Genomic DNA, 22,971 nt, shown 5'->3' on the forward strand with positions numbered 1-22,971 from the left:
GCAGTGCCAGCAGGGCATCCCCTGCTTCCAAGTGTACTTTTCCTCTTTCACCCATCACAGATTCTCCTCTGCTTTTGTTCTTCTCAGGGTCTGCAGGGTTTTTTCCATTTGTGCTCCACATTTGATGGCCAGTGCGTGATACAAAGTCCAGCTGGAACCCCTGCTTGTAAAATAGAGCAAACCACGAAATTATATCTCTCTGCAAAGCAAAATACTCACAGAAAGTTATTTACAGCTATAGTCGCTTACTTCTATTGTTTCTTGCTTTACCCCTAGCCAGGTGCCTTGTGTCTGGCTCAAGTTACTGCTGAGCTTTTCTACTCGTTAGCAAGATGATGACTTTCTTTATCCCACACTTCCCAAGTTCCCTCATTCGGCTTCTGTGATCAGAGATGGTTCCCTTCCCCCTCAGCTTGGTACACCTCCACCAGCGCCCCATTTCCCTGCTGTTTGCACACTGCTTTCAATCCACTGGGGGCAAAACCCTCCCTGGGCCCTTCCAGGTCCTGCTCTAATGCAGCAGCTGCTGTTCTTCCCAATTTCTTTCTTTCATTACAATCCCTGTTTCTACATACTCTCCAAGCCCCCTCGATTAGTCTACCCAGGTCCTTTGCCTCCTTTAATCTGTGTATCATCGGGAGAAAATACAGACATTCTCGCTCTGATTAGCAAAAGACCTTGGGAGGTGCAAACAAGTTCAGCAGACATGGAGGGAGAAAACCAAAAGATTGTAACTGTGCCAGACTGAACCTCTCGACATGATCACGAGACGTCTGGCTTGTACACCTGGCATGGCTGTGAGCAGATGCTATGAAGGTCAAGCTGACCAGTGGCAAGCCCTGCTGAACCTGAGGTGTCTGACAGAGGTGAGTGGCGAGGAACCACAGGTCCATGTGTGACAAAGGAGCAGAGGGTGGGCTGCCAAATAATGGAAGACCCCATCAATTGTGCACGGAACCCGCTTTCTGTTGTCCGGGCCAGAAACAAATGGGGGAGATGACCTGTGCAGATGGTGAGTGTGGGAATGAAATGTTTCTGCATTTAAGAACTAGTAAGGTGAGTGTTTTATGGTCTGTGCTGTCATCTAGTGACGTTTATTGGTACTGACAAGTCTTTCTTCATTCCAATAAAGGGGGGTTATTAATAATTCTCACCACTTGTCCTGTAGCTAAACTTTCCATATTTATGCATGCTTAGTAGTTAAGATGAAGTAATAAGTACAAAAATTTCAGCTTCTGTATTATAGGCTTTTCTGTTTTGCCAAGAGGCCCTCAGCAAAAGACCAACCTAGGGCCTCTACATGAGGTTAAATGTCCCACTTTTGGATTCAGAGGAATGCAACAGGTACTCCCCTACATCTTTCCTTCCAAACTTACCTATATCTAAGGACAGCAGGTTATCCATGTGGGCTCCTTGGGCTGTGCTTCTGGCTCAGGCTGGAGAGGCTCAGGATGCCCAGGGATGTGTTACTTCCAGACATCCCAGTGCTCAGTACTGTTATAGAACATGGTTGATAAGAGCTGTGAGACGTTCCAGATCTGCTCTGTGACCTGGGATGAGCACCAGAGGTCCCTGGCAGCCCAGCACAATGTCCCCAGGCAAATGTCACCCCAGGGTGGGATGTGGCTGATAAGAGACAGGTGGCCACGGGGCGGTCATTGTCCTGACATGGCCAACGCGGGTGGGAGGAGCAGGGACAGGCACAGCAGCGGCAGGGCCATGCTGGGCTCTGCTCAGCTCTGAGGGGCTCCTGGCCGTAGTCACTGCTGCTAGCAGTGTGGGGAAAAGCTCTGCTGTTCCCAGAGCTTTACCCAGCAGGATGGCAGCATTGGAGCTCCATGTGACAACAAGAGATGAACCAGGAATGAGAGAGCTGGGAGTGCAGGTACAGTGTCAGGAACGCAGTGGATAAACCACAGTGCTGGTCCCAGTGTGTCAACAGCCACAAACCACCTCGCTGGATGACCAGGACACCACGTCCCAGTCATACCACACCACAGCATTGGGACTACACGTTACCCCATGGGATGGGGAGAGAGCACTCATGAGGGACACTGGGAGATCCCTAGTGGAGGAAGACATAGGATGATAACTTTTGGTGTGAGGGTAGCACAAGTAGCCCTGAGATGTTATAGGATCTCCACTGTTGGAGATATCTGTATCCTTGGCTGGACACAGTCCTTGGACACCTGCTCTAGGTGACCCTGCTGGAGTAGGGGGAGCAGACCATCTCCTGATGGTGTTGGGAGGTACCAGCAACATACACATGGAGGCTGCATGTAGTGCTGGGGAGCTACCATAGCAGTGCAAGAGCTGGGGGATGGCAGTGCTGGGCAGGAAGGGGTGAGAGGCCCCAGGTACCTCCACTCCTCACCACCCTGCTCCATGCGTGCCCAGGGATATGGCAGCATCACAGCCAGCTGGGGCTAAGGACAAGGGTGGGCTCAGATGAGGACAGGGGCACAGAGCCAGGGACACAGCACAGCTGAGCCCAGTAGGCCTGAAGCCAAACCCAGCCTAGCAGGAGGGAGCAGAGGAACAGTGGAGCGGGGACTTTCCTTGACTCTATAAAAAGCCTCCACAGAGCCGGGCAGCAGTGGGACGCAAGGAGAGCTGAGGCACAGGGCCATGGAGCAGTACTTCTTGGCCACGCAGAAGATGGAGCAGGAGGTGATGTTCCCCAGCCTGCTGCGAGGGGTCTTCCCGCAGGACGGAGCCGACCCAGCCGCTGGCGGCCCCGCGGATCTCTACGAGCGCTACCAGCTCCTCAAGGCCATCAAGCCCGTGGTGGAGCGAGGCCTGGCCTCCGTCACTGATCACAGTCCCACCAGCAATGCTGACGCCGACACAGCCCCAGATGATGGCATAGATGGGAATCTGGAGGAACGGCTGTCCCACCACATGAATGGCTTGCAGCAGGTTCTGACCGACCTCACTAAAAACACCAAAGCTCTCACCCGGAGGTACAGCCAGATCCTGGAGGAGATCAACCTCGGTGAAGGTCAGAGCAGCTCATGAGCCTGCATGCAGAGAATCCAAGGTAGGAGCATGGGGAGATGCAGAGGCAAAGCAAACTGGTTGGGGGGTAATTTACATTGTCTTATTGCTCCATCAACTGGGCGTCTTTCCAATGTTTGCATCATTTCCGAAAATCCCAGGAGTTCTGAGTCTCTGTCCTTTGCACTTTGTTGCTCAACAGATTCTGCTGAGTTTGTCTTTCTCAATTACCCATTGGCACAGGCTGCGTCACTGAACAAGGGTCGCTCTGTGAGTTCCATGCTGATCCCAAGACTCTCCTGCTTGCAGCACAGGCAGTGTCTGGCTGCTGCAAAAGATCCCAAACCATCCTCATGGAGTAAAGGGCCTTTTGGCATTTTTGGTCTCCAAATTTGATATACCATCTGCCAACAGCTCAACTACCTCAATCCTCCCCCAGAAAGCCAGCCCAGGCTCTGTGCTGGTGAGACTTTCACCCCTGGGATTCCATGGCTCCTGCACTCCACCATAGACATTGGCTCAAGGTCAAAACAAGCTCTTACGGTTCTTGCAGTGAAATAGAGCACAGAAGGGATGTCCTACACAAAAATGTCAGCTCTCATTTTGGAGGATATATGACCAGGAATTAGGACATTCCAACCAAACTGTGTCCATTCTCCCCACAGGGTGATCTGACATTTGCAGCCCAGCGGCAGCTTTACTCCTGTGCCAAGTCCCACCGAGGAACATCTTTTGTGACCAGCACAGAGCTTGACTGTACCATCCAAGTTGCCACACGGCCAATCCTCCCAGCAAACCTCATTGCTTTGTTTCACCTCCATTTCCGGGGGATTGCCTTGCAGCAGGCAGGGCAGAAAAGAGTGTTCTCTGTTACTGCTTCCTAGAAGGCATCTGTAACCTTGAAACAATGCTTTTGTTCTGCATGTGCCTAAACCACCTCCCCACTGGTTTCTTTGATAATGTCACCAGTTCCCAAAGTCAATGATCTGAAATAAAATGCAAAGCCTTGAGAAATGTAATGTGTGTTTTCTACAAGCCATTACTTTTGCAGAGCTACTGTCCTCTAGCCCATGATGACAAGGACTACCTTGGCCACCAAGGTCAAACTCTAGTGCAGGGAAGTGATCTGGGTTTCTCCTTTGGAGAGTGGGAATTGGGTTTGTGCTGGGATAGTTGTTCCCAAAACTCTCTGGCTCTCACATTTTGCAAAAGCTTGGAACAGTCCCGGTCTTGAGCCACATGCTGGGAGCCTGTCCTCCAGCATCTTTCCTCTCCTTCCTATCTCCTCCTCCTGGATCACCAGCTTGTTCACATCCCAACTCAACCTTTACGTCCCAACCCAATCAGTAGCTGTGCATACCTTCTCCTATCCCACACTCATCCAGCCCTTCGTGCCATCTCCATCATATCATCTCCACCACATTGTGCCATCATGCCGTCTCCGCCACAGACAGCCCTGGGGACAATTCTGCCTCCTCTCCATTTGGTCCCCACTGGGGCTGTGGCACCCTCTGGAGCCAGGCAGAGAAGAGAGCGTGGAGATTCTCTGATATGTTGAATGGGAAGGCAAGGGCTGTGCTCACCCTCAGTTCCTTACTGGGCAGTGGTTTGGTGCTCTTTGCACAGGCTGTGCCCCATCAGAGGTGACTCTCCTCTCCCAGATCCATCACTGGAAAAGTGCTACTGAACTGGGCACTAGGGGGAGTCATCCCCGTGCCTCTCTGGGCCTCGTTAAAAGTAATCCAACTGCTGAAACACAGATGTTTTGGTTGAACAAACCCTGGTACTCCATCAGTTTTCAGTTTTGATTAAAGAAAACAGAGAACTGACGGCATCTGTAAAAAGAGGATTGCAACTGCACCCGGGGCTGTGGACTCTGTTTGCACTGCATGTGCTCTCATGTGCATCCTGCTCTACTGGGGTTCCTTAGGGAGAGACATTTCCTGTAAGAAGCCTGGTACTACCCAAGGACAAAGTAAGGTATCTACAAGCTGCTGCTAAATTGTTCCCAAGCACTCATCAGAGAAACAGGGAAGGAGTGTATAGAACCAGAGCTTATTATTAGATTGTAGGCATGAAGTATTTCTGTAACAGTGTGAGCACTGGGAAATACCCCTGTTCTACCCAGTCTGAGCTGCTATCGTGTAATAAAAAACGAGCAAATCTTGAACAATTTACATCTCTTTCTTCCACGTGTGAAGTTGACTCAACAGGAACCCTCAGATCACATTCTGTGGGACTGCTCTCCAGACTCTCATCCCCCAGTCTGCACATACAGCCAGGGCTGCCCTGTCCCAGGTGCAGAATCTAGCTCTTGCTCTTGTTGAACTTCATGCGGCTGGTGACTGCCTAGCTCTCTAAATTGGCAAGTTAGTGGGAGCCACTGAGCATAGAGCTGAAGAGGACAGCAAGCATGGCTTCCTCACCAGATCCTTTTTTCTAGCACTCCAGGAGCTTATTTACACAGTGGATACCCAAGGATTTCCTCTTGACTGAAGATGCAGTCACACAGTATCCCAAAGGTACACAGTCAAAGTCTGTTTTCTCTTTCTTTCCTTATTTCTGTGTGCCTAATTTACAGAACATGGTCTTATTTCTCAACCTTGCTTTTCCATTACCAGCCCCACGTTTCCTCTCCTCCACCACCTGAAAGAAGTAGGCTGTAGCCTCCATGAGACCAGGCATAAACCCACTGGCTGGGTTGCTCTTCTCCATAGACTACACCAGAATGTTTTTCTCTTCTGCAGATTGTCCCTTTCCTGGCTAGACAGACAACATTAGCCTTAACTTAGACTAGAAACAAGCCAAAGTCCCTCAAGATCCAGCTGACTGGATCCATGTCAATATGTTTAATAGGGTCACTGGATGAGAAAGAGCTGCAAATTTTGGAATTCAGCTCTGCCCACACCTTCCATGAAGGCACATCAAGGACATGAGGATAGAGAGAAAGAAGGGAGTATGGTTGAATCTAGTTTGGCTTCTTGCTCCAGGAAGGTCTACGAGCCAATTTGAATGTGATATAAAAAGAAGAAAGAAGTCAATGAGCATGATGATCAGGAGACTAATGTTTCTTAGGAATGTGGACACTGATGGCTTGTTGGGTGTTTTACAGATGGGAATATGAGTGGTTGAGGCTGTACTCTGGGTATGCCTATCCCCATTCATTCACTGGGAATGAAGGGAGGTACTCAGCTGTCTTGGCTTTTGGTGTCCTGGAGCTTGTCCGAAGGCACATGCTGAAGCCACCCAGGCACACAGAGCTGGGTGGAGCAGCTAAATGGCTGGGAGGCCCTGGGTGGAAGTGCTTGTGGTGTTCGCACAGTGGATGGCTGTTTGACTTAAGAGTAGCTCCTGAAGTGCAGAGCCTCCTGCCCAGATGCAGTGGTGCAGTTTCTCAGCAGATGCTGCTGGATTTGTTTTTTGGCTGTGCTATGCCTCATCCTGCTAGGCTAGAAGTTTGCCTGCATTCAAGTTTCCCCATGCTGGAAATATACTTGTGCAACCTGGTGTAGGGAACTTGCTTTGGCAGGGGGTTGGACTCGATCTCTGGAGGTCCCTTCCAACCCCTACGATTCTGTGATCCTGTGATTCTTTGATTCTGTGAAATTAATGGCTGTACTTAGCAAATGTCCAGGGTGTGTCCATGCAGGGTGCAGTCTGATGAATATGGTAAAGCCGTATCAAACTCATGGAGAAGAGAAGACTGTGAAGAGATGGGAAAGCACGGCAAGCTCTGGAGCAAACTGCTTCAACAGGAACCTTGGTAGGTAATGCTGCTCCAATGCAGGGATCTGTTTCAGAAACCCTGTTAACACTGGCTGTACCCAGGAGCTTTTCTCAAAGGAGAGATGATAGTAAATAGTGTCCGAATAAGAGCTTAGAATAGTTGTGCCTCTCCTCTTTGCCAGCCCATTACTGCTGTTTAATATTACCTGGCTTGTTCCCCAGCTTTCCACCAGAATCTCCTCCACTGAGACCCCTTGGAGCAGGTGGGGGTCCTTTACACCAAATTATCCTCACTCCCAGCAGTAATAACACTAGTGGCTGTAATATGACACAGAGGATGGAAATCAGATCTGGATCATTGCCTCCATGTTCCAGGCAAATGGACCTAAACTAAGATGTCAGACACAAGGAAATCAAAGACAAACAGGAGCTGCTCTGTGCTCCCTCTCAGCTGTTTCCCCCATGTTTCCCCAAGCGTCTCATTTCCCTTTCTGATTTAGCAGCTGCTTTCTGTAACCATCTAATTCTTTTTTCTTTTTTTTTTTCCCATTGGATTTAATATATTTATTTCTACTGGGGCACAAAACGCAAATATGAATGTTGTTTATCTAACTCTCACAAATAGAAGCTGCCAATCCAATGTGCTAATAAATCTGTTAAAAATACTGGTATGGACAATGATGTTTTCCAATATGATGCATTTACCAGCATAAATCTGTTCCAGTGCATTGTTATCTACATATTTATACAATTTTCAAAAACACAAATTTATTCCCCACAAAGGCATTGTCAAGTTACTCATTCTTCAGCAGGCACAAAGTGCTCAGCTTGTAATAAAGCTATTCTTGTGACTCATATCATGGTTGTTTGCACATGGCTCGGGTACAGGGTAATCCTTTTAAGCAAAGGAAGGAAGCCTGTAAGAGCTTTTACTCTTGGAGATGTCCTTGGAAATGGGGACAGAAGGAGACCTATTTTTGAAATGTCTACAAAAGCAATGTCAGAGAAAGAAACCACTTCAAGAACAGGCAAGAGGCTTGAAGCATTATTGTATGCATGGAGTCAGTAGAGGAATGGAGAAAACCTCATGGCCCCTGTTGCTCATCCTCCTCAGGTTCCATGGCCCATTTTGGCAGCCAGCCTCTCCAATTGGTCATGGTGACCTTCTCTACGAGACGAGAAAGGGATCTATGAAGGTGACACAGCTGCTGGTTATAGCAACACTTCGAGCTTCCTGCCAACCTACTGGCTAATCTCTCCTCATTCATAGGGTGCCCCAAAAATCACAGCAATTCCATGTTTTCTCATTCTAGCTCACTCCATTGATAGGAAAAGCAACAGTGTTCTTCTAGATGAAAGGCAATGGCAACTACAGAAAACAAACACCAGGACCTTTACCCACCACTGCATCTTGTTTCCCCCTTGGCTATCCCCCAGATTCCCAAGTTCTCAGATCAGCACCTTGCTGATTCTTCTTGATCTACTCAGTAAACTTCTTCAGAGATCTCCTTTCCTGCGCAGCAGCAAGCAGGTTGGTCCCCAAAAGACCATCAGTGCATGAGACAGCTTTCAGAGACTGAAAGGATGAGGGATTTCAGGGATCCGAGTCAAGTGGTAACAATAAGGCCCAACAGAGACCCTGGGTAGAAATTCTAGCTTAATACAAAGCAAATTTCATTCCCCAAAGGGAGAAAGCCAACTAATGTCCCAGAAACAGCACAGTGGTGGCCAAGGCCTCCCAGGGAGCGCGGAGCAAGAGCCACAATGGGGTTGTGGGAATCCCAGGACAGGGTTGCCCAAGGCTATGGAGACATTCATGCTTTTGGCTTTTCACTTCTCTCCCAAGGGAAGAATGGAATTTGAACCAGCCTGGGTTAGCTGATACCAGCAGCATGGAGTGCTGAGAGCCCTCCAGCCCCCTCCGGAGCCATGATCTCATTTTTGCCTTTCAGTGTTTGCTTCCCACCCACTGGTTTCCTCAGCATCACTTTGACCATGGGGTAAAAGAAGGAGTGATGAACTAGAAAAGTGACTGCTTCCCCTTAGTGCAGGCCCAGAGGGCTTTGATGCAGAGAGATAACTCCCTGCAAAACTTTCCATGGCTGGGACACCATACAGATCAGATGTGTGGTCCCAGTAATCCAGGCTGCCATCTCTGATGTGACTGCCAAAAAGAAAGGCACAAAGGCCCAATGGGTAGGTAGTGGTATGCCAATGGCTTGGGCTGTGAGAAAGCTTTTCCTAAGGCCCCTTCTTAGATCAGATGACTATGGTATTTTAAATTAAATCCTTACCAAAAAAGAGAGAAAAAAATCCAACTGGGAGTAATTTGCATAGCAGGAATGAAAAATGCCATCTTCAAGCAAGTGGGATTAAGAAGTTCCAGAAGAAGCCTGAATAATAACAATCAGATTTTCCACATAGATGGCAACTTCCAGCCAAATATCTCAAAATGCCGATTCTTTGCAAAAGTGGCCGGGATGTAAAAAAGGAGTGAGAGTGGGGGAACCTGTCCAGTATGTCCATCAGACTGAAGAAATGGCTGTGGTGGGCCTCGTAGGGTAGAAGAGTTGTAGATGACAGCTAGCAGCTATTCCTTGTGCTGATGTGGCAAGGATCTGCATTGCAGCATTGAATGTTTGTTCTCAACCACCACCATTCTCCTTTGATTGTAGTACGGGGAAATTGTCCACACTCTGTCCATCCATCCAATTCTGCAGCTGCAAAAGAAAAGGTTGTCATCTCCAGCACTGAAGACATGCCGTGTCAAAAAAAAGTATGGGTTCCACCTCTGTCAGTCATATGTAGGATACTTTTGGATGAGCAAGATGAATGAATGGAATTTGCAGGAATTAAAGACTAAGAACACTCAGATCTTCCAATTTTTTTTCCAATAAGTGTTCATTTTTAAAGATGTGTCTGAAGAAGGGCAACTAGCCTGTGAAAGGTCTGGAGCACAGTCTTATGGGGGAGCAGATGAGGGAACTGGGATTGTTCACTCTGGAGAAGAGGAGGCTCAGGGGAGACCTTATTGCTCAACAAATCCCTAAAGGAAGTAGTGGTGAGGTGGGGATCCAGGTAAAAGTGATAAAAAGAGAGGTGATGGCCTCAAGTTGCTCCAGGGGACATGAGGTTGGATATTAGGAAAAATTTCTTCTCAGAAAAAAAATGATCAAGTGCTGGAAGAGGCTGCTTAGGGAGGTGGTGGAATCAACTTCCCTGGAGGTTCGAGAACTGTGGAGATGTGGCACTAAGGGACATAGGAGGTATGGTGGGGATGGATTGGGCTTGTACTAAATGATCTTAGAGGTCTTTTCCAATCTTGATGATTCTATGAAATGATTCTATGAAGATTTTTTGGAAGCACGTCTTAGTTTCAGCTGGGATTGAACTGTTTTCTTTGTATGATGCTATGTTTTGTTTCTAAGAGAAAAGCAATGTTGATGACACACCAGTGTTTATAGTTGCTGCTAATCAGGTTGAATAAAGCCAAGGCCATTCTCAGTGAAGGGCCTAAGGAACTGGGAGAGAACAGAACTAGGAGAGATGACTTAAACTGGCCAAAGGGATATTTCATATCATATGACATCATGTATTTGAAGGGGGTGGGAGTTGATCTCACTCTCTTCTTCTACCTGGGAACCAGCTGGGGCTGGTGAGCAATTGCTTGTGCATCACTTGTTAAATACATTCATATGTATAAATATTTGTCATAATTATTAGCCTTTTCTCTATCTTAGTAAATAATTCTATCTCAGTCCACGAGTTCTAACTTCCAGTGGGTGCTCAGCCATCTGGGGCTTAAACCACAACACTAATTCCCTTTTTCCCTTTTGTTGCTGGTAACAGGAAGCAGCCTGAAATGAAAGACAGCAAGGCTGGTTGAGGAGATAACATTTTTCATGAGACCAACAGATAAAACTGGGGAAAAAAAAAAAAAGCACACGAGTAAGCTAAAAGAGAAGCTGACAAAGAAATCTTCGTGTGCCCCAAAGCCCACATGGTTTTATCCATCTGTACCAGCAGAGATTCAGGACTGATTTTATTTACCCTGCACAAATTACTTAGTGCCTGGAGACTGCATTGGCAATGAAGAAAATAACATCACCTTGCTTGTATGGCCAGCACCCTGCTCTGACGCTGCCAGGCACAACAGTGGGATAGGTGAGATGGTTTGGGACATACATCACTAAAAGAGCAGCATGCAGATGCTAACAAGCATTGCAAGCGTTTACAGGTTTTAATTCAACTCAGGCAGAGGTTGTGGGCCTCCTCAGGAAAGCTGGGCCTCCTTTGGAAGGGCTGATTCACCTCTCACACATCTGCAGGTGAGTGTGTGATGGCAGCCAGCCCAAATCCGCCCTGCTGCTTGCTGATTGCCAGAAAACTAACGAGCAAACAGTTCCGCTTCCGTGCTGCTCCCTCCCCTCCGTCCAGACCTGCAGCCTGCACTGTGCTTGGGACAATCTCAAGTTTGAGGGGCAGCAGCTGGGCAAGAGCCTGACCCACTGAAGGAGAATCTGCTGAAAGAGGACTGGAGCACAACGAGGGGAGATGAGCATTTCCTCGGAGCAGAAGCCCATAGGGAAACAGGTCACTGGCAGCCTACATATGGTGAGTACAGTGCAGGTTTGGGGGTATGGCTCTTTCTTCTGGGATCAGAGCATTCCCTTTGGATTAGTTACAGCATTTTTTTTTTTTTTTTTTTTTTGGTCCATCTGATACTTTGAAGGCACAGGGGCTTGCCAGATGTGTGAGCAAGGCAGGAATTCTAGGTGAAAAGCTGTGTCTGACTCCAACCTGTTTCCACCAGCCTGGTTAAAGCAAAGCAATGTCCCTTGGAGGCACACAAAGCCACAGCAAACAACTTCACTGGTTATTTTTCTCCTTTGCAGACTATGAAATTAATTTGATGTTAACTTTAATTTGCCAGATCCCTAAGTAAAACCCTTCTGTGTGTTCAGAGGTTTTCCAGTGGTTTCCAATGATGAGTAATTTGCTCTGTGTTTAAGATGTGCAGAATTAGCAGCTGGGAGCAGTGGTTTTTCTAGCTTTAAGGAAAATTAGTGTTAACCACAAGACAAGGGGCCCATTGCTGAGCAGAAATCAGACAATGTTTTACTTTTCCTCCCCTGGATCTATTACTAACTGGTTTGCCTTGACCTTCTATCTTAAATAAAGAGGCTCAAAAGCATGAGACTCCTGACAAATGATGCCTGACAAGGGAAGCTGTTGTTATCACTTGGACTAATAGCAGATTTTCTAACTGATAGGCTTTGCTGCAGAAACAGCTTTGGGCCATGCTCTTTAATGGGTAGAGATCACTAGATACTGTCAGACAGAAACGTTTTATGTTCTCTTGGCCCTGGTGCAAATAAATGCCCTGGAGATGAAGCCACCTACATTAGAGCAAAGCAGTATTAGAGCAAAGCAATATTAGGGCAAAGCAATATTCCATCGGGGTCTTTGTGCTGAATCTCCTGTTGTGTCCTGGCTTCCCTACATTGTGAACTCATTGCAGCTAAGTCTTACAGTTTGCTGTCATTTAAAAGACATAATCTCCCTCTGCTATGAGTTGTCTGTTCCTATCCCCTCATTTTGCTAGCTCTGGTGCTGGTTAAATCCTCCGTGAGCCACCTCAGCTTGCTAAAATGAAGGAGAAGCTGGCTCAAGGTAAGAAGCAGAGACAAGGAAAGACAGGAGAGAGGGCAGCAGGAGCCTCCTCTTTGTCCTGGTGTAACAATGAGATCAGCTCACGTCATCTCATCCCGTGGGTACATATCCATAGGGCACCACAGGCTGGATCCAGCTAAGCTCTTAGGTACACACTGAAGCATGTGACTGGTAGCACTGAGGCAGATCACTGTGTGATCAGATCCAAGAAAGAACAGGTGAGCTCCTGGAGAAAAGGGTTGTTTATTGACTCAAGCCTTCCCAGTGGCAGGTGCGGTCCTGGCCAGGCATATGACTTGCATTACTGGACTGGCTGAGTGAGGGAAAAGAACTGCCTTATTTCTTCCTTCTCCTCCTGCTCTCCCAAGTGCTACAAAAATGCAAAGATGGCTGATAAAATTCTTCAGCATTGAACTAAGTCAGGAATGTCATCAGAAGTGACACCAGGTTCAGGTCTCTGAGCATTCAGGCCTCTCATGTTTCAAATAGCAGTGGCATTAATGTACAGTGAAATAAAATAAATAGAGATAAAAATCCAAATGTTAAATCTTAGTTCTTAAATCCACATCAGTTGCACAAAGTATTTTGTCCTGTCCCTGCAGGTGTTCAATGCCAGGCTAGATGGGATCCTGGGCAACGTGATCTAGTGCTTGATCTAGCGATCAGCAACCCTGTCTGCAACAAAGGAAGTTAGAACAAGATGATCTTTGAGGTCCCTTCCAGCCTAAGCCATTCTATGATTCTACAATTCTATGATTTTCTTTACTATCAAACGCATAGTTAAACAGATATTGCACTCCACCTCAGATACCAGCAAAACGACCCTTTCCTATGTCCTAAAGGTGTGGTGAAGATGAATCCATAATCCAAATATCCATGCTTCTGCTATCTGGATATGAGGGCCAAATATAAATATCCTGCATCTTCTTTTAGTAATACATGGTGTGGATACTCCCAGCTGTCCTCCATGGGAGGGTGGACAGGCACTGGAATGGCTGCCCAGGGAGGTGGTGGAGTCACCAACCCTGGAGGTGTTCAAAGAACATTTAGATGTTGTGTTGAGGGATGTGATTTAGTGAGAACTATTGGTGATTGGTGGATGGTTGGACTGGATGATCTTGTAGGTCTTTTCCAACCTTGGTAATTCTATGATTCTATGATTCTATGACTCATCCTGCTTTTTGTACTGCCATGAGTGTTCCCAGCTGCAATTGTATTTTTTCCCTTTTTCTTGATGCTTCCATGTTGGCAGCCTCCAATGGCTTATATGTGTGGTTTTTCTCCCCTTGTGACATCTGTAGTTGCCAGCAATCGTGGAGCTGAATGTTGGCGGGGAGATGTACACAACAACACTGAGCACCTTGAAGAAACACCCTGGTTCCAAGCTGGCAGAGATGTTCACCGGCCAGCACAAACTCAGGACAGACTCAAAAGGGAGGATCTTCATTGACAGGCCGGGGACCTACTTCAAATACATCTTGGAATATCTGCGCAGTAACCAGGTGCCCACCCAGTGCATCCAGGATGTCTACAAGGAGGCTTTGTTCTACGACATCGAACCCTTGATCAAGCAGCTGGAGGACTCCCCTCAGATTTTTGGGGAACAAGTGGCAAGGAAGCAGTTCCTGGCCCGTGTGCCCAACTACAGTGAGAACATTGAGCTGATGATCCGCATCGCACGGGCCGAAGCAGTCGCGTCCCGCTACTCCAGCGTCATCATATGTGTTGTCAAAACGGAGGAAGACGTGGCCAGGTGTCAGGATGCCTTGAACAGCTTGGACATGGATAAAAAATCCGTGGTGAAATTTGGCCCCTGGAAGGCAGCTCCAAGTATTTATGATCTACTGGACTGCATTCAGATGGACGTGAAAGACAAAGGGTACAAAATCTCCTTACAAGCTCACGTTGCTGAAAAAGGGTTTCGCTTCAAATCCCAGGATTTCTTCCACATAATCCAGTTCACCTGGTGGTAGCAAAGTGCCTTTCTTGATGGAGAATGGAAGAAACCAATTATCAAAACAAATGAACTTAGGCTGTGGAGACTAAACCCTGGACTACTGGAGGGACAGGAAGAAACGCGTGGGCCCAGAAAAGTCTCTTCTTTGGTTGTTTGCCAAATTAAAGAACATTTGAGAGCCACTGTTTTGTTGGGCATTAACGGTTAACTGTACAGTTTTCAAGGTATGTGTTTTGAAATGGGAGCCAGACCTGAAGTTGAGCAAACTGCACTCAACCTAAGAGAAATGAATATGCCCAAATGTGTCTTGTGGACATGGAAAGTTGGTCTCTCACTAGAAACAGAAACAAATTACTACCTCAGAGTCCAGACTTGCTAGTACAGTTAGGAGCAGCACATGGACATGTCTCCTACTCTGCCTTATTTTGAGTCATAAATACTGAGAGCTACAGAACCCATTCACCCTAACCTCCTGTCATCAGAGCCTTCTCCTCACTGAATACTTCTCATAAGTTAGGATCTGTTATACGGGGTGCAGCAGTCTGGTCCACAGATTTATTCTAGGTAAAGACAGACAGTGTTCTGTCTATAAAGCACACAGACTAACCTTTAAATGCTAGCTCACATCCGCAATGTTGAAAAAAAAAACCATCTTTGAAAAGCAACAGATCAGATTTTGAAGTATTGTTGAGAGAAAAGAGGGGAATACATAAGATCTTTCTTCTGATTAATACTTCACTGTTTCTCATGTATTGCCAGGCATGACCTTCTCTGATGGAAAAAAATCACATATGCACCATTTCAAGTGGAATCCCTGAAAGCTGTGTAAATACATGCTCAACTTAGATTTGGATCTTTAATGATCTTATGATCTTATGATAATATCTTTTACGGCCCCTTCCAACTGGGGATATCCTATGATTCTACAATTTTATGAAGAAGAGGTAAAAATCACTGATGAGATGTAACCTAAAGAAACATACTCCTCTCTCATGTCACCCTATTTCAATCTTTCATCCTGTGCCATTCACTGTTATCACAACACTATTTTTAAATGTATAAGCTTAGGGAAACCCCCCTGTGATTTGACTGGAAGGAAATGCTACTGAAGTGAAAGCCTGGGACCCCAGTGGCTATTCTAAACAGAACATCAGTTGTTTCCTAAATTGTGTTTAAAAAATCTGAGTATTCCAAAGTTGGTATTTTGTTTGTTTGTTTTGTATCTTTTTTCTGAAGACGGCCATTAAGATGGTTTTAATAACTCTGAGATATTCAGAAGTCATCACGGTTAATTTGATTATGGATGTATTTCCTCTACAATGCTCTCAAATGGTCAGATCTTTGGGTGGTGCTGTGTGGAGCCAGGAGTTGGACTCAATGATCCGTATGGGCCCCTTCCTGCTCGGAATATTCTATGTTTCTCTGATTTTTTAGTGATACTGGTGACAAGTTGAAAAGCTTTATACTCCAATCCCTTCACAGATCACTGTATCCCTAAAATGTCCACATGCAGCTATCCCTGGCTATGTTACATGCTGTATTTCTAACTGCCTCGAGACAGAGACCTGTCATAGAGGCTCTTTGGTGCTGCTGCTTCTTTCCCCTCTCCTTGAAGGAGACACACTTGAAGCCTGCATTATGTGTTTGGCTGTGTCCAATGCAAAGCTTGCCTTTAATGTCCCAGAGACACACAAGGTCAGGCTGGACGGGGCTGTGAGTAACCTGGTGGAGCTGTAGGTGTCCCTGTTCACTGCAGGGGAGTTGGACCAGATGATCTTTAGAGGAGCTGGGAGTGTTTGGGGGTCGCTGCTGCTGGAGGTGCTCAGGTGGGATGTGGCACTGAGGGATGTGGTCAGTGGGCATGGAGGGCAGGGTTGGGGGTGGGCTTGGGGATCCTAAAGGTGATTTCTATCCTTAATGGTTCTATGACACGATGAAGAATTTTGTCACAACTGAGAAGAGGAGGGATGGCTCTTCTCTGTGTGTCCGTGTGGTTTTGCGTTATCTTTTACTGGGTACTGGGAAAAACCTGAGGGAAACACCAACACTTCTCACAAATAATAATAAATAATAAACCCGCAGCTGAGCAGACGCGCTGGGGTATGTGTCATGGGCATCCCCCTTCGGAGCTGCTGACACTCGGCTCCGTACGACGGGTATTGATGAGGAAAACCGAGCCCCAGCGCACCCGCTGGGTGACGACACCAGCCCCGAGGCGGAGCAGGCCGCAGCCGCCATCTTGAACGCAGCGCGCGTTCCCATGGCAACAGGAGGCCTCCCAGCCCAGACCTCCTGACCATAGAGCGGAACCTCCAGATGGGAAGAGAGTACTCTCCGTTCCCTACGTCACGAGAGGGCGACTCTATGGTTTGGCGGCGGGGGGAGGGGCGCGTACGGCGGCCGCGACATGGCGGCACACCTGAAGAAGCGGGTGTACGAGGAGTTCACCAAGGTGGTCCAGGTGAGCGAGGAGAGCTCCGAGCTCTGTAGGGTGACCCCGGTGAGTGTGGGAAGGGCGGTGGTAGCGGCTTGGGGCCTAAGCCAGGGGTGGCTTCCTGGGGAGTGTTGGGGCTGCCTCAGTTTTGGGGTGGGTTACTGCAGGCCCTGGGGGAGAAACGGGGGGGATGTGGTGGCCTCAGCTCGGGGAGGGAGAGAACAGCGATTCTTTTAGGGCTGGGAGGTGTAGGAGAAGGGGTTGAAAGAGGCAGAGCAGCTTGAGGAGATGTAGTGCTCACCTGAGGGTGGGAGCTGCCCCAGTGGGCTGGGAAATTTAGCCTTACAGAGAAGGACCTGGGGGTCCTGATGGATGAAAAACGGAATGTGAGCCAGCAGTGAGCCCTTGCAGCTCGGAAAGCAGATGGTATTCTGTGCTCCATCAGAAATGGGGTGGCCAGGAGGGACAGGGAGGTGATTGTCCCTCACTACTCTGCCCTTGTGAGGCCCCATCTGGAGTACTGTGTCCAGGTCTGGGGCCCCCAGTACAAAGAAGACAGGGAGCTGTTGGAGAGGGTCCAGAGGAGAACCACAAAGACGATCAGAAGGTTGGAGCAGCTCCCCTACAAAGACAGATGACAGGCTGAGGGAGCTGAGCTTGTTCAGCCTGGAGAAAAGAAGGCTGTGGGGCGACTGAATTGCAGCCTTTCAGTACCTAAAGAGAGCCTACAGGCAGGAGGAGAGTCAACTCTTTGAAAGGGTGGGTAACAGCAGGACAATGGGAAATGGTTTGAATTTGAGGGAGGGGAGATTGAGGTTGGATGTTGGGGGGAAATTCTTTACAGAGAGAGTGGTTAGATGCTGGAACAGGCTGCCCAGAGAGGTTGTGGATGTCGCGTCCATCCCTGGAGGTGTTCAGGGCCAGGTTGGATGGGGCCTGGGCAGCCTGGTGTAGTATAGACATGGAGGTTGGCAGCCTTGCAAGGGGGTTGGAGCTTGATGATCCTTGAGGTCCCTTCCAACCCAAGCCATTTAATAATTCTATGAAGTGTGCTTCCAGGATAGATACCGTTCTGTGACAGGCAAGGGAAAAGGCACTGTCTGTGGTGGGGTGCAGGAACTCCCTCAGGCTGCCTTTGTGGGAAGCAGTTTGCTCTGGGAAGGATTTGCATGGTGTTTCTGAATCGTGTTGCTCTGTCTCTGGCCCACAGCAGCAGCATGAGGACCTGTCTACTAAGAAACTGCGACTGACCAAGCCCAGCAAGTCAGCAGCACTCCATGTCGACCTGTGTAAAGCCACCTCACCTGCAGATGCCTTGCAGTACCTACTGCAGTTTGCCAGGAAGCCTGTGGAAGTGGAGAGCGTGGAAGGGGTTGTCCGAATCCTGCTGGAGCATTATTATAAGGTAATGAAGCTGGAAGCCAAAGATCTGCCAGAAACACCATTCTGACCTTGTTGTCTTGGGATGGGGCTGGAGGTAGGATGGGAAGCTGCTGTTTCCTGTGTTGCTGTCTCAGTTGCCAGCAGTGCTGCATGAGGACAGTGAGTGGTTGTAGTCCTTCACCTGTGTGGTTACAGCTCATGTCACATGGTTTTAGCAGTTTCAGGACTCGGTGACAGGAAAATGAGCCAGGAGGTAATGGCCTCAGGTTGCACCAGGGGAGGTTCAGGTTGGATATTAGGAAAATTCCCTGGAAGTGTGCTTATGTATTGGCACAGGCTTCCCAGAGAGGTGGTGGAATCACCGTTCCTGGAGGTGTTCAAGAACCATGAAGATGTGACACTGAAGGACGTAGTCAGTGGGCATGGTGGGATGGGTTGGGGTTGGACTTGGTGATCTTAATGGTCTTTTCCAACCTTAATGATTCTATGATTCCTACAGGCAATCTGCATGAATGGTTTGCATCAGCTTAACAAGGAGCAGATGGCATGACAAGAAGTTTTCCAAGTAACCCAGTTGTCCAAAGCTGGGTCAACTTTATCTAAATCCTGCTTAATTTCCTTTAAGAGTGCAGAAATTTTTTAGCTACAGCTTACAATGCAGACCACTTCTAAACGACATTGCTGAAAAACAGAAATGGTAGATTTATTTTCTTCAACCAACAAAAAATTCTGAACAACAAGATAAATAAAAGAATAGATGCTTTATGCTGTCCAGATATCGATCCTTCACCTGGTAACTCAAATTTGATTGTTGCTAGCAAAGATGGGTGCTGTTTCTTGTAAACATCCTCCTGCTATTCTTTCTTTTCTTTTCAACTGAATCTTCTCTACTTTCATAGAATCATAGAATGGCTTGGGTCTGAAGGAACCTCGAGGATTATCAAGCTCTGACCCCCTTGCAACATGTAGGGCTACCAACCTTCATATCTAACACTAGACCAGGCTGCCCAGGGCCCCCATCCAATCTGGCCTTGAACACCTCCAAGGATGGGGCATCCACAGCCTCTCTGGGCAGCTGTTCCAGCACCTCACCACTCTCATAGTAAAGAACTTCCCGCTGACATCCAACCTAAATCTTCTTTCCTTCAACTTCAAACCATTTCTTCTTGTCCTTCTATTATCTACTATTTCAAACAGTTGACTCCCCTCCTGTTTGTAGGCTCCCCTTAGGTACCAAAAGGCTTTGAATTGATGCTAAAGCTGTAAGGATTTTATCAGTCTCTGTACTGTATTTGTTTTTGGAGTGTGACCAACTTTTGTTGTTGTTGTTCCTTCATTCCTTTAGAATATGATAGGCAAATAAGACAGTTTGGGAACTGCCCTCTGAAATGCATCAGAAAAATAATCTGCCACTTCCTTTTCCCCTATGCTTTTCACTTTGCTGACAGTTGAATCATTGTCTTTGGGCAGGTGGCACAGAATGAGGTGGTTGTTGCTGGCAGAAATGTTGTGCCATCAGACAGTGCCTGAATAGATCCCAGAGGGCTCTTTCCAACTGTTGAGGGTTGTTGGGTTGACGGGTTAGAGATGCAGTGACTGAGGGGCCTGCTGCTGCTCTTGGAGGCAACAATCTGAACTGTAAACCAAAAGGAAAAGTTTCTCCAATTTCCTGCTCACAAACCATCAAAAGAGAAAACATTTGCTGTGGTGGGGCACTGCTCAGAAATGCAGATGTTACTCAAACAGGATTTATTTAAAAGTGCCTTTACAAGAATTCTTCTTGAAATTGTTGGGTTTAGTATTTGTGTTGAGGGTTATCCTATTATTAGTAATGTGTATGAATTTCAAATGTGTTATACTGCTGAAATCTGTGCATTCTAACACTAAAGGAAGTAGACCAGTGAGAGTGACTGCTGTTCATGCATAGCTCTGGAAAGGGAAAATGCTTTTTGGCTCAGTTTAGAAAGAGATTACTTACAGGGGTGTTGTTGCTGTTGGAAGCCTAATGCTGAAGTCTTGCCTAAACGCTGTTGAAAGGTGCCATTGCTGTGATAAAAGAGGTGCATAGTTGCAGTGCTGAATACTGAGGTGCATAGTTGCTTGGAGAGAGCTGAGTGTAAAATCCAGACTCCTTTGTGTCCTTCTGCCTTATGTTGGATATCCTTGGCTATGTGAAGATAGGAGAGAGCTCCCAATTAGGACTAGAAGTGCTGTGTGCACAGGTCTGTAAAATACTCATATTAACAGCCCTTTGAAATACATGAGTTCTTAAAGAATTTAAAATTAATGATAATTTGTGAAGCTTGTTTATGTAATTACCACCTGTGACAGCATTTAGAGATGTATCCAGCTAACATGTGCTCCTATTTATTTTTCTTTTAACCTTGCTGCCTTGAGTTTGTTTGCTTTATATCTTCCTAGCAGGATTCCTCCTTGCTGTGAAATGAAACTTTTTCTTTAGGCTATGGACCCCAACAGTTAGCTGAAATCCAAAGGCTATCAGTGTCACTTCGTCTTCTAAAATTCTTCCATTTGTTCATTAAAACTTACAAGATATGAACATTAATAGTGAGTTTTTCAGAATCCTGAAACCCTGATTCTTTAAACTTTTAGCTTTCAAACAGTAATGAGTAATTACTCAGAAATCAGGGGTAAAAAGAGTTAATTTATAGTGTACTGGAAGTTGCAAGAGGAACATTCTGGTGTGATTAACTTACTGCAAGGTGTGCATGGAGGAGGAAGTAACCTTATAGCCAAGTTTGGTCCCTTGTGCTGAAATCTAAGTGTATCCTGCCTCCCTGTTGAGTATTTTGCTCTCCCAACTGAAAGAGAGAATCACAGAATCATAGAATGGCCTGGGTTGAAAAGGACCACAATGATCCTATAGTTTCAACCCCCCTGCTATGTGCAGGGTTGCCAACCACCAGACCAGAGCCACATCCAGCCTGGCCTTGAATGCCTCCAGAGATGGGGCATCCACAACCTCCTTGGGCAACCTGTTCCAGTGCGTCACCACCCTCTGTGGGAAAAACTTCCTCCTAATATCTGTTGTTTCCTTCCAGGAGAATGATGCTTCTGTAAGACTGAAGATTGCTTCCTTGCTGGGTTTGTTATCGAAGACTGCAGGATTTTCCCCAGACTGCATTATGGATGATGCCATTAACACACTTCAGAACGAGAGTAAGTCGTGTTTTTCAGTCGCCTGTCAGGCCTTTCTTGAAGTGGAATCTTGTTAGAAGCAGTGTTTTTTCTTAGATTTCCTTCGTAGTAAAGCAGAGCATTAGTGTAGTGACTTTGATTTTCTAATAGACGGTGAAGTACAGATGATTCTGTTTGTGCCTTCATTGAAGTCCATTTTTATTTTCTATGTTATATTCACTACTTATATGTTCTTGATGATGTTTAGTTTTATTTTAATGTCACTTAATGACAGGTGAATCAGAATGGCTTGGGTTAGAAGGGACCTCAAAGATCATCAAGCTCCAATCCCCCTGCCACAGTCAGTTCTGCCAGCCTCCAGATCTGGTACTAAACCAGGCTGCCCAGGGCCCCATCCAATCTGGTCTAGTACCAAGGTGATTGGTGGCTGTAGTATGTTATCTGCAAAGAGAAGCCAAGGAAACTGGGCTTCTTTTCTCCTCTGAAGGAGGAGGCTCCAGGAGGACCTTCCAACCAGAGTGATTCTGTGGTTCTGAAGTTCAGCAAAGAGGTGCATAATCTTTCCCTGATTTGTTTTGCAGAGTCTCACCAAGTCCTTGCTCAGCTGCTGGACACCCTGCTGGTGATTGGCACAAAGCTCACAGAGAACCCATCTGTCAGGATGAGACTGGTAGAGGTAGCTTGCAAGGTAAGGCTGCCTCCCTGAGGACATAAATACTGCCGAAGCATGCAAGGGCAGAGCTTTGTCCTGAATTTGGATTCAGTCTGTTTTGGGAGAGAGCTCAAGGTACTAAATTTTAAATGAGAGCAACTTGAAAACGAATGTGTTGTTAACTGCATCCAGTGCTGTGCTCACAAGTCTGTAAACAGCACTGGATTCACTGCTCTCTCAGTTACTGCCTCTTGCATCATATGCTTTTGTTAAGCATGTCTCCTTTTTGTAGCTGTTATTTAGAAACACTATTTCCTGTTAATAAGTTATTGATAGAAAGCATTAAAGTAATGTTATTGACAGAAAGCATTAAAGTGATGTTAAGCAAACATTTATAATCTGTTTAAATATTCATCTCTGCCAGAGGAAAACATATGTTGTCAGTATTTACTTACTCTTTTTCCACTAAAATATTAACACTTCATAATTGCTGGGAATTTTACTCTGACTGGCTGTTTTGAAGAGAGAAGAGAACAATTAAAAGAACCAATTAGATCTTCTCTTGTCTCATAGCATCTGACAGATTCTTCCCATGGTGTAAGAAATAAGTGTCTTCAGTTAATTGGCTGTCTTGGACCGGTGGAAAAAGGTGTTGCAAAAGAAGCTGAAAGCCAGGCTGCCAAAGATGTCCAGAAGATAATAGGAGATCATTTTAATGACCAGGACCCTCGTGTTAGGACAGCAGCTATAAAAGCCATGGTAAGGAGTGCTGGTGTGATGGAAGAAGTTGTTTGGGGTTTGATAAGAAAGCTGGTAAGGATGTGCAAATTAATCCAGAGAGGTTTGGACTAGAGCTAGTCCATATGTTAAACTAGTGCCAGTTTAACTTATCAAAATTACTTGGAAAAATAAGGTAAGTTTTAAATAAAAGAACTTTATGAAATCTCAAAGTGATTCATAATGATATGTTAAGGTAGCATGATTAGGTTG

The 22,971-nt window shown here is 46.6% G+C and overlaps 3 protein-coding genes across 4 annotated transcripts in view; all 3 read left to right on the forward strand.

Annotated features, from left to right (window-relative positions):
• The first annotated feature begins 2,566 nt into the window (after positions 1-2,566).
• Positions 2,567-3,959, forward strand: LOC116233885 (thyroid hormone-inducible hepatic protein-like). The gene is made up of 2 exons (XM_031601069.2): positions 2,567-3,040; positions 3,663-3,959. Exon 1 carries the CDS (start codon positions 2,629-2,631, stop codon positions 3,016-3,018), a length of 390 nt encoding a protein of 129 aa, XP_031456929.1. The 5' UTR covers positions 2,567-2,628; the 3' UTR covers positions 3,019-3,040; positions 3,663-3,959.
• A 4,412-nt stretch (positions 3,960-8,371) lies between these two features.
• On the forward strand, positions 8,372-16,533 carry KCTD14 (potassium channel tetramerization domain containing 14). Its single transcript, XM_031601070.2, has 2 exons — positions 8,372-11,337; positions 13,698-16,533. Exons 1-2 carry the CDS (start codon positions 11,278-11,280, stop codon positions 14,367-14,369), a joined length of 732 nt encoding a protein of 243 aa, XP_031456930.2. The 5' UTR covers positions 8,372-11,277; the 3' UTR covers positions 14,370-16,533.
• A 170-nt stretch (positions 16,534-16,703) lies between these two features.
• INTS4 (integrator complex subunit 4) overlaps positions 16,704-22,971 on the forward strand; it is a 33,094-nt gene continuing 26,826 nt past the window's right edge. The window contains exons 1-5 of one of the 2 annotated variants that reach the window (XM_090134135.1): positions 16,704-16,814; positions 17,998-18,192; positions 21,233-21,350; positions 21,911-22,017; positions 22,555-22,740. In XM_090134135.1, the coding sequence (XP_089990261.1) occupies positions 16,761-16,814; positions 17,998-18,192; positions 21,233-21,350; positions 21,911-22,017; positions 22,555-22,740 (660 nt within the window). In that variant the 5' untranslated portion in view covers positions 16,704-16,760. Of the gene's footprint in view, positions 16,854-17,997; positions 18,193-21,232; positions 21,351-21,910; positions 22,018-22,554; positions 22,741-22,971 lie in introns of both variants that reach the window. The other variant, XM_090134134.1, reaches the window with a different exon arrangement.

Source organism: Phasianus colchicus, chromosome 1 (assembly GCF_987193195.1).
Source record: "Phasianus colchicus chromosome 1, bPhaCol1.hap1.1, whole genome shotgun sequence".
NCBI classification, from domain to species: domain Eukaryota; kingdom Metazoa; phylum Chordata; class Aves; order Galliformes; family Phasianidae; genus Phasianus; species Phasianus colchicus.

Excerpts from the sequence above, each read along its gene's own strand:
- LOC116233885 (XM_031601069.2), top strand. The coding sequence starts at position 2,629 with ATGGAGCAGTACTTCTTGGCCACGCAGAAGATGGAGCAGGAGGTGATG.
- KCTD14 (XM_031601070.2), top strand. The coding sequence starts at position 11,278 with ATGAGCATTTCCTCGGAGCAGAAGCCCATAGGGAAACAGGTCACTGGC. Across the intron at positions 11,338-13,697 it reads TCACTGGCAGCCTACATATG|TTGCCAGCAATCGTGGAGCT; the intron begins GTGAGTACAGTG and ends TGACATCTGTAG.